The following is a 16,377-nucleotide window of genomic DNA, read 5'->3' on the forward strand; positions in this document are numbered from 1 at the left end:
TTGCCTATCATGTGTATGATCTTTGTAGTCTTCTATTCAAAATTCAATGGGATATTGTGTTAAGTGGTTAAAATGAACTGAGTAGTTTTGGAACACATGGTAGTTTATAGTGGAGCACACCTTTGAATCATTGAATGTGCACTAAAGTGAACCTGCCCCCCACAAGCCCTTCATGTCATCTCCTCCTATGAATATTTCCCTTCTATGATTGCTTTGAACAGAGGCAGACATGATAAGATATACTGCTTTGCGGCAGACAATATGAAAGATGAGGCACATTTCAAATAAATTATTAAATTATTCTGTGACACAGAGTGCCAGCGAGACTAACTTTGGTAAAAAAGGAGAAAGGGAAATTAGAAACATGTTCTCATCAGATTGCCAACCTTGGTTTGTCCTTTGAAATCTCAATCGCCTTGAGAAAATAAATCACAGCCTTTTCAATCTCTTCCTGAAATTTAATATAATGAGTTAAAATGGAAAAAGAGAAAGGTAGGTCATACAGGCAGATAAGCAATACAGCTTGATGATTTATGACATTAATCAACAGATATTTTTATGGAAAAACCAAGATTCAAAGAAGTTACATCAGTGTATTTATGTACCAAACAACAAGCCAATGACACATGCTTTCAGAAATGGTTTGATCAAGCTTGACGAGACTTGCACGGAACAAATGAGCAAACTGCACGGTAATTCTGTCTCACCACACTCCCAACGGTCTGGGGAGAGTTCAGCTGGCCTTGGCAGAGGTATGCTCGACACAGGAATTGATTAGCAGGGGGTTTACCCTCAAAGTACTTCCTTAGACAGTCTCTGCTGATCTTGTTGCAACCCAGCTGAAACAAAAAACATGCATCTCTCATGAACAAATACATATTTTAATTCTAACCTCAATTATAATAGTTAAAACACAATACTTCTTTTTACAGACTATAATTTGAACAGCTAGGAGTAGGCTTAATGTAAAACCTTGATGTGTATTATGTACTGATTTATAATTGCAATACAAGCCAAGCAATGCCGTATTAACATGATCAAACGTATGCGAGGCAGGGGTAGATTCAAATCAAACCTTTTGGCAATATCTGCAGTATTTTAGAGTACCAATCAGTTGTGTTTCATGAAGAATCAATGTTGACTTAGGAATAGTTTTATTGAGCTTGAAGAAGTGCAGATAACAGTCTCCATATGCAATATTTTTTGATAGACTTTGCATAGATATAGCTTGATTAATTCACTTTGACAAGTTTCAGATGAAAATGGGAATTAAATTAAATCTTTAAGTGAAGTTTTAAATATGTGTACGATTCTCCCCATTTGAGATCAAATCACTCTAGGCAAGAATTACATATTAGTCTACAACACTTCCTCTCTGTCATATAGGCCTACTTCTCTATGGGAGTTGAGAAGATAAGACAACAAAGCCAAAAAACGAGCTGTCTGTACACATCCACTTACATAGATTACATGATGACACGTAACATGTTTGCATCTAGATCCAATCCACTTCTGTCACAGTCATGTCATACTTCACACAGTGATGACACATTCTTTTACATTAATTTCTACCATTTCATGAAGTCACATGAAGAGAAAGGCTTACCTTAAACACATCCAAGAGAACAGTAAATGCACGACCACAGGCTTATACGATGTGTGCATCACATGCACCTCTTGCATTTATATTCATTCGTTTTTTTTTTTTATATACTTGAGACGTTCTCTATCCTACATCCCGTAATGTTTTGAAAAAAATTAAGACCTTCACATTAATATGACGTAGGCCCCGGCGACCTTGGTGCTTACCTGAAGAGCTTGCTCGGCACATAGAACGTACAACTCTGGAGGACCAAAGCATCGCGTGTCTGAGGCAGTCTCTTCAGACGTTCCCTTGACAATCAAGTCGTAAGCTGAACGGAGTGCACCTACATCTATTCCAAATACATCACAGTGAAAAGGCTGAGGTAGTTAACACGGCGAATTGTCGGTTTTAATGTTATTGCTAGTTATTTATTCGTTGTGTATTTCTACAGTACTTCTCACCTTTATGTTGCTGCGCCTGAGTTAAATATTGACGAATGGGAAGGTCCATAGTAATACAAGATCAGATCAAACTAGCTGACTAGTCTAGTAAGTAAATTAATTGGTGCTAGTTTTGAAAGAAAGCTATGCTAGCTAGCTGTAGTTCTTGCGATACAGTACTAACTAGGTGGCTGCTGTAGCAGTTAAGTTACAGTAGAGTAGTCTACCTAGAGTTACTTGTCACCCAGATGACGGGTCGGATTTTGCTTGCAAAGCCATTAACCGTATTCCGTTTCAAAAGCAGTTAAGTAAGTAAAACAGTAGCAACAGTAGCTAAATCCCACAAACCCAGACTACAAGTTATAGGCTACAGCTATCCGTATCAGGAAATGTGAATTACGTTTCCTACATGTAGTTAGCTAGCTAGCTAGTTCAAAAGTTTCGAACAGCATCGGTGGTTTGGTTAACGTATCCTAGCAACGAGCATCTGAACGGAAAGCGCAGAGGTCCAAAGGAGGAAACCATAGCTTGGATATTAGGCTAAAAGTAATTAGATACTGGTAGTAGTAATTCAAACAAAGTACATTTCGTCAACTAGCGTGGTTTACTATCCATGTTTTGAAATGTTTGCCTGATTCTTTTATTCACCTGTCCTATTCTTCAACTCACCCTCAGTCATCCAGAGTCGTCCACCTTTGTGGAGTAGGCTAGCCTTAACTCTTTCAAATCCTCATACACCCTCGTCCATTCATTCTCACTAAATTGTTGTTCACTTGATGTACAAGAGTGTCCATCTCTTTGTTTTGGGGGCATTTTTTCCTTACACAGGCATAATTATTTCTTAAGTGGCCCTCTGCAGCATTACCCTCTGGTTGTGAATGTTTTTCTTTAAGCTTGTAACATAAACCTCACCTGAATATGGGGTTTTGTGGTGCACAACTTGCAACGAAGGCAATTAACCCAAGTTGTTCACTGAGAACAAAGGATAATCAGTAATGCGGCAGTGACTGTTATTTATACACACTGGGAACATCATAGCCCATTATAATCCAAATGGCACCATCGTGTCCCCACCATCAATGTCCACCAAGGTGGAAAAGAAAGATAAAATATGCTCCACAAATTAATTGCATAATCACTTAGCCGAGCTAATCTTCTCAGAAATAAACAAAGTAAAGAGCATCAATATATTGTTTGGGGTATTATTGTGGGAATGTATTCAGATGAAAGACAAAATTCATAAAGCTATTTCCCCCAAAAAATTATCAGGCTCCAGGACTGTTGAAACTGTTCGTTCTGAAATCTGGTAATTAAGTGGAGCCTGCTAGCGAAGCTAATCCTGTTAGCCAGCCTCTCAGGGCTTGTTGGCATATCACACTGCCCTGGATGGAAAGATCCCTTGGGCCAACCTTTTAAAAAAAGAATGAATGGGCAGAAAAACCGAAAAAACTAACAAATATATTAAAAAATTATCCATGTTGAAAGGTTAAATGGTCAATAATGTTTATTTGAGACATGTTGCTATAGCGTAATTATTGAGTAGAGCTAACAAAGGTGATTGAAGGGTTCACAAAAAGTCAAGCCATTATGATGTGCTCAAATTATTTTCTTAATGTATCCCTCAACAGGAACTACTCATATTCAGTAAACTATTATCTATTGTTTTAAAACAAAATGTAATGTTTGCATCAAATAAAATCAACCCTTCACAGGATTTGTCCAGTAGCCTGGCTCTTGATCATTCAACAGTTGTCCATATAGTTTGGTGAGAAGGAATAGCTTGTAATGAACAGTAGGTCTACACAGTTGATAGGCATATAACTGTGCCCTCAACACACAAACAGTTAACCTCTTATTAATAATGAATACTTTTAATATCACTAAGAAATGTGCACTCATCATATCCCAGAGATTTTACATTGGCAAGATCAAATCCATTATTGATTGAGTCTAACAAATTGCCTTCAATTATTCAAAACTTTGCAGTTAAACTTTTAGTTGCATGTTTGGTGCGCGCACACATAAATAGTGGCGTCAATGATTACAATTATATATGCATGCTTGAGCCTGTACAGAAACACACAATCCGGCAATCTGAATACATAGTTTCCTGCTGTGAATATTTTCTTTGTACAACAGGCCATGATTTACAATAGGATATTGAATTCCATGTAAAAAAAATTATAATTGTACGTACATTGACAGATACATGGTTTGCTTACTCAGAAACAGAAACAGCCAAAGAGGCTGGTACAACTAAAACATACAAGAAATTGAGTAGTTAAGTTGTGCACACTGCATGCTTTCTCCCTCTTAAATATTTGATTGGCAAATCCACTCAGTGGATACTATTGTAGAGATGGGCAGCACTGGTGTGACTGCACAGCCAGGGCATCTTAAATGAAAACAATGTATGGAAGCAAGACACGCCACTCCTCCCATCACTAATGATAGACAAATTAGCCATGGATACAATTCCCTACATGCCCCGCTTCCCTCTTTTTCTCACAATTAATCATTTCCATTTGCTAATTGCAACACACGATCAAGGACAAACCAAATGAAGTGTTCAAGTAACATGTTCACATGATTATATTTTTTGTTCATACATCTGCTCATGTTTAAATTACAATCTCTCATAAGCTATTCTACTTCTACCAGGGGAGGGGTAATTTGTGGTGTGAATCATCATATTGGCACACTGTCAGCCTGTGTTACACCTCATCTAGCAGCCCCAGTGAGAGATATACTCTTAGTCATCCTACGCTTTCTGAAAGACCCTGCCATTCCTAATCCAGGCTCACTGGGAGCATTGACCATTTGCGTACAGTGACTGTCTTATTCCCAATAAATGTTATGCTTAGCCCTGCAGTAATGCAAGGCAAAAGCAAACTACCCAGATGCTTTATGACTTTAATGAGTGCAATACTGACTAACAATTAATACAGTAAGTGGAATACTGTACAGGTGGGTTGCTACACAACATCAATGTCATGTTGACGTTCTTACCAAGCTACTCAGCTCTTACATATGCCTAGCCTGCTGGTGAGGATAAATGAAAACTACTGGGGAATCAGATGGCTGAGCGGTGAGGGAGTCGGGCTAGTAATCAGAAGGTTGCCGGATCAATTCCTTGCCATGCCAAATGACGTGTCCTTGGGCAAGGCACTTCACCCTACCTGCCTTGGGGGGATTGTCCCTGTACTTACTGTAAGTCACTCTGGATAAGAGCGTTTACTAAATGTAAATGTACTGGTTCTGATGTTATTGCAGAATGACAGATGTCATTTGTTTATTCAAACATCAATTTGAGAGGGATTAGGATTTTTATGGCACCCTGTGTACTCAGCACTCACAGTGTGAAACCTTGCCCAATCCTTCTCAGCTTGCATCTGCAGATTTGGTTACATTCCATATACAGATTAATCATTTTGGAACATCTGAAAGCCAGACAAGCATTACAGTAAACCTTCCCATGATCCTCCAGATTTGGTAGACTGCGTACTTCAGCATGACAAGCTAAGATGAATGCATCAGTGCTTTTGATGCATTAAGTGGCTGCACAACATGCTAACTATGACGGGAACAACAGACAGTTCAAATGAATCTTTGGAAATTGTACTCAGTTTCCTTTTGATCATCCTTTCTAGTATTTGTAATGGATTGTCTTTCAAAAATATGCTGTCTCTGTAGTTCATAGGGCAAGTGAATATTGCTTATCAGTCATGGACAACCTACCTGATGCTTAGGTGCTGGGTTGCCCTATCAGAAATGTCCATTAAACTGTTACCACCCTCTTATATGTATACCTTTGAGAGTTTGAGTGTCTGTTTAATTTACACAGTAAATTACCTACTATAATATTTCTAAATAATATGCTAATATGATGTACTGTGATTAAAGAACCCTGTAATGCATCTGATAGGAAGTTAATCAGTTGTGCAGTGAAGTGCTGGCAAGATGAATGAACCCTGTCTTTTTCAGATTTCAGTTTCATTTGGTGGAAATCCCTCGGAGAATAAGCTGTGTTTGATTGATCTGGTCGTTAAGGGATTCACCAAACCTCTCCTCCTCTTCTCTTCGCTGTCTCGTCATGGTCACACATTGTCAGCAGTGATTATCCACACTCTAGTCCAATGTGCCTTCCCGCATGAAGTGGCAGGCCTCAGAAACCACCAAGAGCTGCACGCCAACGCTTTTACCACCTCATACAACCAGTCCCAACCTCACACTTATTGGATTGACAGGACTTAACCTGTTGACTGGGTCCACACAAAGAACATCCCACACTCTCTCAAACATCAGTTAACTGGGCAGTACTGGAACGTGACAGGTTTAATGCTTGTAACAGTGTGGTATGATGTTCACAGAAATGCTAACAATATGCCAAATATGCATGTGTTTTGGAAACAGTGTATGCCCTCTTGCCCTGTACAGCATGCTCTTATGGTGACTTTAACTTTCTGGTGTGAAGGAGGAAGCAGCTTGTCTGTCACTGCAAGGTCTGGATGAATTATAAAAAGCTCTGCAGAAGAGTGTGTACATTTCTCAGGTATGTTTCTAACCCTCCTGTCTGCTGCTGTCTGGTGTTTTGGTCTCTGCCAGGTTGTGGAGGAGGAGCCGGCTGCGTCTCAAGGAGCTGGATCAAAAGCATAAAGATCCAGAGCGATCTTTAAGCCTCTGCAACACCAGTGAGCTGAACCACCATGGAAACAGGGTCGGTAACTCTCCTTTTTTGCTTCTCCCTCATCTTTCTCTCTCATGGCTTCCTTTGGTGTCTGCCCTGTAAAATGACTTAGGTTTAGAAAAAAAACTAAAGGGCAATTAAAATGAGCAACTTGTCATCAGACTGTCTCAGTTTGAGCATTTCTTCCTAATTGGAGGGGAGAGAGACATCATGTCAACATCCAACAGGCATTGACTGAAAGTTCACATTTCGGTCACATTATCAAAGCAATTGAGAGTGAGCACTTTTTTCCTCATTTCCCTTTGATGATGGAAAGGATCATGCTCAGGGGAAATTATTATTAAGACTGTTATGTCAACACATTATCATTCTGAAGGTGCTGGACTGGAGTTTTTTAAATGCTCTCTGAGGTGTAAAAAGGGGATTTTAAACATAATAAAACTATGGCCAAGGATATAGCCTTCAAATATAATAAACTTACTCAACAGCAGCAAATGCTCTTTGGATCACTGGCTGATCCCCAGGATTATCTAATGTGAAGTGTCTGAAATATTAGATTATAACAAAATGTTGAACTATGCAAATATAAATCTATACAAATATACATAATAGACAGAAACACAGAATGCACATCACAAATCTGCAAGAGAGCAGTAGAAAGGACAGTTAAGCAAGTGAGGAGGAAGGGTGGAGAGAGAGGGGGATTTGATACCTCTCTGTGTCATCTCTCAACCTTTAGGACTGCCCTAGCAGTTTTATGGTTCACATGGCTTTGCTTTCACCAGACTGAATGTCACATATTCCTGCATATCTTCCCCCTCTCCTAATCCTTACTTGAGGGAAACACTTTATGTAAGGGCACAGATGGGCTGTTATGCTCCTGAAAATCCATCCCTTCTGTGGCTATGCATCTAGCTGTGCACCCTCACAGCTATAAGGGTATCTCTCTCGTTATCTCTCTCTCTCACTTTATATATATATATATATATATATATATATATATATATATATATATATATATATCTCTGCCTTACAGTCTGTTGTTCCCTTCTCCCCATCCCTTATCTCTCTAGCATTCCCTGTTTTCTCTAACACACAAAGCCCTGCAGCTCTCTCTATCTTTTTACATTCCCTCTGGACCTGGCACTAGGATAGCTGTGGGGTCTCTGTGCACTGTACCACATATCTAGAAAGAGCAGTCCCTGCCATGCCACCCTGCCCCCCTTCGACCCACTGTCCTTTATGAGTGAGTTCATCTGCCTGATCCCCGGACCATGGTCTCTCACTGAAGAGATAGTCCTAGTATAGCTCCATTACATATTGACTCCACTGTCTCTGCCAATCAGGCTCTGTCCAGCTAACAAGGACATGTCACTCTGGCACTGGTTCATTTGGGCCAATGGGCCAGGCCTCTTGTGAAGGACATCATAGGTTTTTGTCGTAACACAGGGAAATACCTGAGGACATACATGTCATCACAGTCACAGAACATCATTAGGTGTACTATGTTAGAATGAGGGCATTCATCTCATGTGGTGGTAGTCGTACACTTGACTAATGTTGCTGACCACTAAGTAGCCAAATGTGGAGGTATCCCCCTAAGTGTAACAACGCTGTCCCTGTCTTGAAATACCCTTAGTACTGTTCAGAGACTCGGTTGGTTAAAATAGGTACCAATACTGGGGCCAAAGTCTTTCCTGGCTCACTGTGGAATACTTGGTGTAGACATTTCTTCTATGGATAGTACAGTATAATCATGGATTTGGCTCTGGGTTTGTGTAGATAGGAGTTTACCTTGCAGCTTTTTTCTTCTTCTTTTGTCTCACTAATACTTGGGGATTTGGATGCAAACTGGGAGTTTTCTCTCCCACAGGGACCAAATGCCTAGAGTCAAGGTATTGGGTTCGGTTTTTGGAAAGGTGATGATTTGGAATTCATGCATACTAATGAACTTGCATTACATTGGCATATCTGTTGGTGTCTCCACAGAGAAGCCATGCAATATTTATTCATTTGCCAATAAAACCCATTATTCATTAAGTGTTAGTCTATTTTTAAATGCTGATTGTAGTATTCAGTGTGTGACACAAATATCTAGTGACTTGCAGAACTTTAGCTAGCAAGTTAAAACACAACCAAAGAATAAAGAGTGTAGGAACAAAAAAATGAGCTTTGTGTCCCTTTTTATTGGGACTAGTAATCATTTAAAATCAAGCCTGGACACACGCAGAAATGGAAGAAACACGTTGTGCATGCAGGAGCGGTAGACATTTGTGTGTGGGAAAATAAATCAAATGAAGAAACCAAAATGTGACATCTTGTACACATGCTGTTCTTCAGCAGAGAACGGTGTATTTGAGTTGCACTTGCAACCAGTAAATGAAAGTCTCCCCCTCTCTCCCATTCTGTACAGCTTCTGTTCCCTATCCTTTCCTCCCACCCTCTGTGTCCTCCTACGAGGCATTTCTAAATGATCTGTACATTTGTGATCATGTTGTCTCTCTGTTACTTCTCTTGCTTTATTTCTCTCTCTCTCTCACTCTCTCTCTCTCTCACTCTCTCTCTCTCTCTCTCTCTCTCTCTCTCTCTCTCTCTCTCTCTCTCTCTCTCTCTCTCTCTCTCTCTCTCTCTCTCTCTCTCTCTCTCTCTCTCTCTCTCTTACAGACACACATACATACACTTCCTTCCTCGTCCTTTCAGCACCCGCTTGTTCTGCATCCCTCCAAGCAGCTGCAGAGCTGTGGTTGTTTGTTTGCATAATAATACTGTAAGAGGGCTCGGTTGTTTTTTGTTGTTACACTCCTTGAAGTTTAACTACTGAATGATGTCACGAAAGATAAAGCCACCTGTCTCATCTCCTCTCAACATTCATATTTGAATGTGCAGCATTTACAGTAACTTCAACAAAGTTTCTCAACGGCTTCAAGCCAGAGGCCATTCTCGATAGCTTTGCAAGTCAAGGTAAAATGGCTGTTTGCCACTGTATTTTTTAATGTTTGTGGACACAATGTTATTGCCTGGATGCAAATCTGTAGCTCCTTGGCATCGGTGTCTTTGTAACCTGGTACCGTACACAGTGTGACCACTCCGTTGTGTTTGTGACTGGGGGAGTGGGTGGCAATGTGTTCTGTGGGTGAGGGGAACAGAGTGATTGTTTCTGATTGCCTCTCGGCATATGTTTCTCCCACTCCTCCTCCTCTTCTCCTTTATTCTACATCCATCCCGCAGTGACAACCCCAGCGGCTCTGCAGGCCGGACAGGCCTGATTGAGCTCAGGCTGCGTTGCATTGTTGTCGTTAACCAACACACCGCCTATCTATTCCCAAAACGTCTCGTCACAACAGAATCCTGAGATGTGGAGATTGGTGGAGCTGGAGAGAATGGGCAGATAATAGAAGTGGACAGTCTGACCTTGCTAACATGGACAGAGGTGCTGAAAACGACCTCTGAGAGGTAAAGGTGAATTCACAGGGCTGTGGATTCTGTAGCAGCAATATTTGCCTTATGTGCCTCTCCTTAGTGTTTGGAGTCCTGCCACACATCTGTGTTTATTGTGCCTGCCAGGACCTGAATGATAATTGCATTTTAAAGGCTTGCCTTGGCTTGAGCTCTCTATCTCCGTCGCCTTCTTCCCTCCTGATAAATCAGCTCCTGATAAGTCAGATCTTGAATTTGGCCCGTTGGATTTCCCATCTGCACTTGCACATGTCTCTGTGTGTTTGTATGTGGACAAGTAAAACATTCTTGTTCCTGACCATGTAATCTATTCACAGGCGGTTTCTTGCTGGAGCTTGTCTCAAGCATCCCCACAAAAAATATATTAAAGGGGCAATTGACTGGGTTTTTTGGGTATTTCACACTGTTCCTTAAGGTCTCCGAATAGGGTATGTAACATTGGTTGGGTTGAAAATGGCCCGTGTGCTGTTCTATGCCCTCTGACAGATCCTCTGAAATGTTCCCGGGAAAAAACACTGGCTTTTCTCCTTTTATGGTATGCTCATTAATATTTAGATAAGCTGCAAGCTGATTGGTTGGTTATCAACGAGTGAAGCTGGGAGCAAAAACGCAACACGGCCAACAGCAACACCGAAGTTGGAGACTTGAAATAAAAATGCGCAAATAAATCTATTGTGTCTACACAACACTGTTTTCAACAGATTGACTATATATCATTTGAAATGATAACATTACTTGTTTCCACTTCTGTTGTTGAAGCAAACTGGATTGATTCAGGTGGGTAGAACGTTAGGCTACAGCTTAGCAACCAAACCATATCCTGATTCTACTCGGCTTCAGTTAGTTAGCTAGGCTAGCTCTAGATATCTTGCTGTAAAATAACATGACAAAGATCTGGACAAACATGCATCGTGAATTGTAGATTTTCATTACACAGGTTATTTATTTGAATAAAACACAGTCAGGAACATGAATCAACGTTAGCCCCATTGCCAATAAACTAGGCTAAATTATCACACATTCTACCTATGCTCTTGCATTAACTAGCAAGCTAAACTTGTTTACATGCCTACAGTCTAAGTGTTACTAGTAACAGTTAATAGCAATGCTAACTATCCTGTATCTAGAACCTGCCTTTCTCCAGTTCTTTCAAATAGATTATCTAGACAGGCGCTAGCAATAAGCCAGACTGCAGTTCGTTTTCTGGCTATTTTTCGGAAGCTTCCCTTCTAATGCCGACTACAGCTAGTCTAGCTAGAGTCATTTGATGTGTGTAGAAACGTATTTAGCATTCTACCTGGTATGCTATATACAGGAAACGTTAGCATTGCTAATAACTGTTAGCACAACATCATACTGTCCTTAACTTGCGGTTGCAATGAGCATACGGTTGGAACAGCACCTCTTTCCAGGTTCAGCTTCCTAGCATGTCCTGCTTGAAATTGTCCAAGGTTGTCAAAACTGTCTTGGGTGAAATGTTCAGAGCAAATGAATGATTGAGTGTCGAACTTCGCCGGGATCTTCTCATAGACAACAGCAGCCATGCCTGTTGAATGTTTGGCTCCTTGGGAAGACTGTGAGTGTTAGCCTTCCCTGTACAGCCTGGAACACAGCATTTACGACCGTGGTCCATTTTCAATATCCTTGTTATAATTCAAAACGTTCTTCTTTGTAATTCCTTATAAGTAGCCTACACAGAGCAGCGCGCAGCTAAACTAGTATCGGAGATAGACGCTACCTCGGGCTGGTCTGGATGTAAATTCTGGGGCGTGACAAAGATACAGACCAGAGCCAATAAGAGGGCGATCACCGGTCCTACGTAGGACCGGTGGCTTTGTTGAAAAACTAGCGTTTTACAGCCAAATTTTTGCTTTTTGAGATTTGAATAGGAAAGAGGTGTCAATGGACTTTGATATTCACGGTATGTTCAGTTTACCCTCCGAACTGTCGTTTTTCAACAATGACAAGGTAAAATCGGTTTTGCAGTCAATTGCCCCTTTAAAAGAAACGTGCAAGTTCCTCAAGTTGATTTCCTGTTCTGTCATGGTATGCTATCCCTTTAGAGAGTCATCTATTTTTTATCTGTCATGTCTTGCTGTTTTGCAGACAGCTGTCTGTCTGAGTGATGTATTGCTAATTTCCCCCGTTGACGGAGTTCATCCATTCATTATGAGTGTTGAAGAACAACGCTAGAGTAGTGTACGCCCAGATTTCATTGAAACCATCTCTCATTTCCTGCATTCATGACCTACTTCAGAAAGACAAGTGGCAAGAGGCAGATCCTAATTGGGTAGAAAAATGGGACACCCTTTGAGCTTTGAAGAGTCAATTTGTGATGTTTTGGAGCCTAACAAAGTCTCTCTCATCGTGAACGTTGCATAAATAACTAATTCAGGCAAGAGGAGACCTTTGATTAGGTTGTGTTCTGAAGCTGTGTGAGGATGTTTAACTCTAGCAACAGCATATGCGGACACATCAAAAATACCTAAACCCTCCCCAATAAACTCCCAACAAGATTCATGCTGCTCCTGCTAAAGTTGACAAGAAAAATCTCATGAAATGTTTTTTAATGACTGGACATGTTTCAACAGGAACAAGCCATTAGCTTTAGCAGATTGAGTCCAGCAGGGAAAAGATGACACTGCATTGCAGTCGAAATATCCTCCTCTGATCCATTGGTATGGTGGCACCTGCGCCAGCCAAGAGAAGATGAGAAACATCCATCAATCCTCCCGTGTCTAGGCACCCTGCTCCGTCAGGATCTCCCTCTCTTTACGAGGCAGATATCATTTACAAACAGCCAGCATCAGATTTTCGCCATCATTCAGACAAAAGTAGAAGGCGGAAGAGACGTTTACTAGTACTTGCTCTCTTTTAGAAGGATAGACGGGCAAGTAACTCTCTCTTCTCTCACCCTTCTCCTTCCTCTTTCTTCGTCTCTCCCCCCCCCTCTCTCTCCCCCATCTCTTTCTCTGTCTCTCTCTCTCCCCCCATCTCTCTCTCTCTCTCTCCCCCCATCTCTCTCTCTCTCTCCCCCATCTCTCTCTCTCTCTCTCTCTCTCCCCCATCTCTCTCTCTCTCTCTCTCTCTCTCTCTCTCTCTCTCTCTCTCTCTCTCGCCACAGTGAAGCATAAAAACAGCTGCTGTGACCTGCGGCAGAGTTTGTTCTGAGAGATTACACAGCGCAGTTCTCACGCTTGACAGAGTTTTGTTTTGTGCCCTTCACGTAGATCTAGCAGACCTGCTAATCTGACTTGGTGTACACCCCGGCCACGTGATCCCCGGTGGAGGAGCCTGATAGCCTAAATAGAGCCGCCCGGTGAGAGTGGGGGGTGAAGTTACTGGTAGAGTGACATGGAGATGGTGAAGGGATTCTGTTCAACACAATCCATCATGTCAATGTTCAAATGTTTCATGTGATTACTTTTGTGTGATGATGTGTGACCTGTACTGGGACATGTGAGAGAAGAGATCTGAAAAGTCACACGAAGGTGAAGACCATTTGGGCCTGAGCCTTGTGAGTGTATCCATTTTCTTTCTTTGGGGGGAAAGCGCCATCCTCTACAAAAAGATAAAGATGTCACTCTGTCATATTTCATCACCCACAGCAGTAATATCTCTGTGGTATCGAAAATGTCAATTTACACCAACAGGCTACCAATAAACCATAGTGTATACAATACATTATGGTTCACTTTGTGGTTCTGTAGATAAAAGCAGGCCTTTTACTACAAACCTCTTCTTATCTCAAACAAGGAAATAAATCATAATTATTTGTCTGTAAGTGGTTTGAATGGGTGTGTGGAGTAGTGGTTAGATCTTATTTTACAGATAAACCTGTCTACTCCCTTGAAATGACATGAACACACTGCAGATGTTTCATTGTATTGAAGGCTGGAGCCACATTTACTGTTGTTGAATTACCTCCTAGGCAATAAGAAAGCCTCAAATAGGAATATTGGTTTCACTCTAAAAGTGTGGGCAATTCATCACCCTTCAGGACTATGAGATCCACTTCAACAAACCCACCACTCACACATACACAAACTCGTTCCACATCACCCCTCTCTCACATCAAGATTTAGCAGGGCCTAAAACTGTAGAGTTAAATGTAACATGTTGATTTTAAAGAAACATATTACATTTTTACCACTGGAAAAAAAATGAAGTACTATTACTACAGCCATGGCCAAAAGTATTAGGAGCGACATACATTTTGTGTTTGCAAAGCCTGCTGGGCCTTGGCATAAAATGACTGCTATCACAATTACAGTCAGTCATATCATCAGCACAGGGGAAAGTGTGAACTAGTTTTAGCCAGGTGAAGTCACTATCATCCTGATTGGATTTTAAGAGCAGATTGACTGCTGTAAAAGAGGGGACTGTTTTTTCATACATTGAAAACAAAAGCTTAACAAAATATGAAATGTGCCTTATTGTATTCCAGTATTCTATAGAAACATGTGAAAAAAACGTCCTCAAATACTGAACCAGCAAACTTTGCAAAACACATTTGTCATAGCCAAAACTTATGGCCACAGCTGTACATTCTGCGGTAAACACATTAAATAGTAGTCTTCATACTGCAGGGTTTAACAACCCTAATCCTGGAAAGCTACAAAGTTACTTTTTTGCTCCAACTGCTGTTGAAACTAACCTAGATCATTTTACCAACAGCTAATCATCAAAAGAAATGGTCCCAGATTAAAGTTACAGCTAAGACCTGCAGGATGTTCTGCAGGATTCACCATCCAGAGCACACATATGACTCACAAAAACAAATGTGTTTTTATATGCCTGGGATTGACAATGATGTGACAGTCACTGACTATTTGCATGTGTGTGTATATGTGTGTTGTGCATGTGTGTGTGCATCGCCCCCCTTTTACAGTATAGCAGTCTGTGGTGGTAGTGGGGGAAGTGGCAGAGGCATTGTGATATGTTCTCCCTTACTGTGGCACTAATGCAGAGTGATGCCCTAATTAAACCCCCAAAGAATGCAGAAACATTCCATTCCCCAGCAGGCAAAAAGGAGGAGTAGCGCTGTTCCTGTAAATGCTGGCCATCTATGAAATCCATCCATCATTCCAACCCTCTATCACAGTCCATCACTCCCAGCCTCTGTCTCTGTGACACAGAGGGTGATGTTGGTGATGATGGTACACTGCAGCTCCACAAATATTTCCTCCTTTAGACCCAATGAACCCATTGAATCAAGTGAGTGACACACATTTGAACATATAGTATTGTTTCCAAAGTCAAACTCGCCACATCACTACATAGCGCATACAGTAAGCACAGAAGGGTGTTAAAGGTTGAGTCCTTATCTGATAGATCCCCTCATAAGTTCCTTAATTAGAATGATTGTCATTATTGCTTTGTCCTTGTTTGAATGCAATATTTGAAAAACCAAGATGTTCTTCATAATAATTGTTTCTGATCTGTAGAGAGCTGGGCGGTGGTGAGCAAATCCTCATTCAGTCAAGCATCTGGTGTTAGAATGCATTCTTGTCGAGACAAGGTCTCGGTTTGTCTGCATAATTAAACAGTTTGCTACACCTTAAATGAATGTTCTGTACAGAATTGTGTTTCACTATAAATTGCGGGACCAAATGAGAGATTCTCTATGACACTTTATCTCTATTTGTTTTTGCTAACCCTCAGTTTGTTGCATTTTGTAATTTCTAATTTCTTGTTTCGTTTATTCCATTTAAAATGTATGTAAACTGGCTGTTTGAATGCAGCATGTTTCTCTGGACTGAGGTATGTCGTTGGACCTATTTTCTTCAGTGTTAAATAATGTGTTATGGCAGATGACTATGGCAGAACCCTATACACATACCATGTCACCCTGCCACCTCTTGTTTAAAGAGCTTTGACAGTGCCAGGCTGCGAGTGGGCTGCAGAAAACTGGAGCAGCTCCATTTTACTATTTGCAGTAGAAACATAGGAAGAATCACATAAGGAGATGAAGAGAAGAAAAAAGACAGAGGGAGAACTTGGTGAAGGAAAAAGAGAAAGAGCGTGGGCTGAGGACATTCAGAGGAGATCAAAACGATGGGGAAGTAGAGAAGAAAAGAGAGAGGACACAGAGCAGTATTGTAGAAACCCATAAGAACATGGACACTCACAGCTCCTTAAAAGCAACAATATAACACCACTTTCTGGTTCTTTTTGCTCGTAAATAAACCCAATAATGGCAGAATGTC

General features: G+C 41.0%; 1 protein-coding gene and 1 long non-coding RNA gene across 2 annotated transcripts in view; one reads left to right on the plus strand and one right to left on the minus strand.

Annotated features, from left to right (window-relative positions):
- Positions 1-2,458, minus strand: part of LOC124474191 (cilia- and flagella-associated protein 46) — a 35,081-nt gene extending 32,623 nt beyond the window's left edge. Inside the window, exons 1-4 of the mRNA XM_047030131.1 lie at positions 2,047-2,458; positions 1,810-1,934; positions 708-839; positions 387-451 (exon numbers count right to left, since the gene is read on the minus strand). Of these exons, the coding sequence (XP_046886087.1) occupies positions 387-451; positions 708-839; positions 1,810-1,934; positions 2,047-2,095 (371 nt within the window). The 5' untranslated portion in view covers positions 2,096-2,458. The remainder of the gene's footprint in view (positions 1-386; positions 452-707; positions 840-1,809; positions 1,935-2,046) is intronic.
- A 7,025-nt stretch (positions 2,459-9,483) lies between these two features.
- LOC124474192 lies at positions 9,484-16,377 on the plus strand. The gene is made up of 4 exons (XR_006956792.1): positions 9,484-9,673; positions 9,941-10,165; positions 13,399-13,685; positions 14,846-16,377. It is a non-coding gene; the product is annotated as an uncharacterized LOC124474192 (long non-coding RNA).

This window comes from Hypomesus transpacificus, chromosome 11 (assembly GCF_021917145.1).
Source record: "Hypomesus transpacificus isolate Combined female chromosome 11, fHypTra1, whole genome shotgun sequence".
In the NCBI taxonomy this organism is placed as follows: Eukaryota; Metazoa; Chordata; class Actinopteri; order Osmeriformes; family Osmeridae; genus Hypomesus; species Hypomesus transpacificus.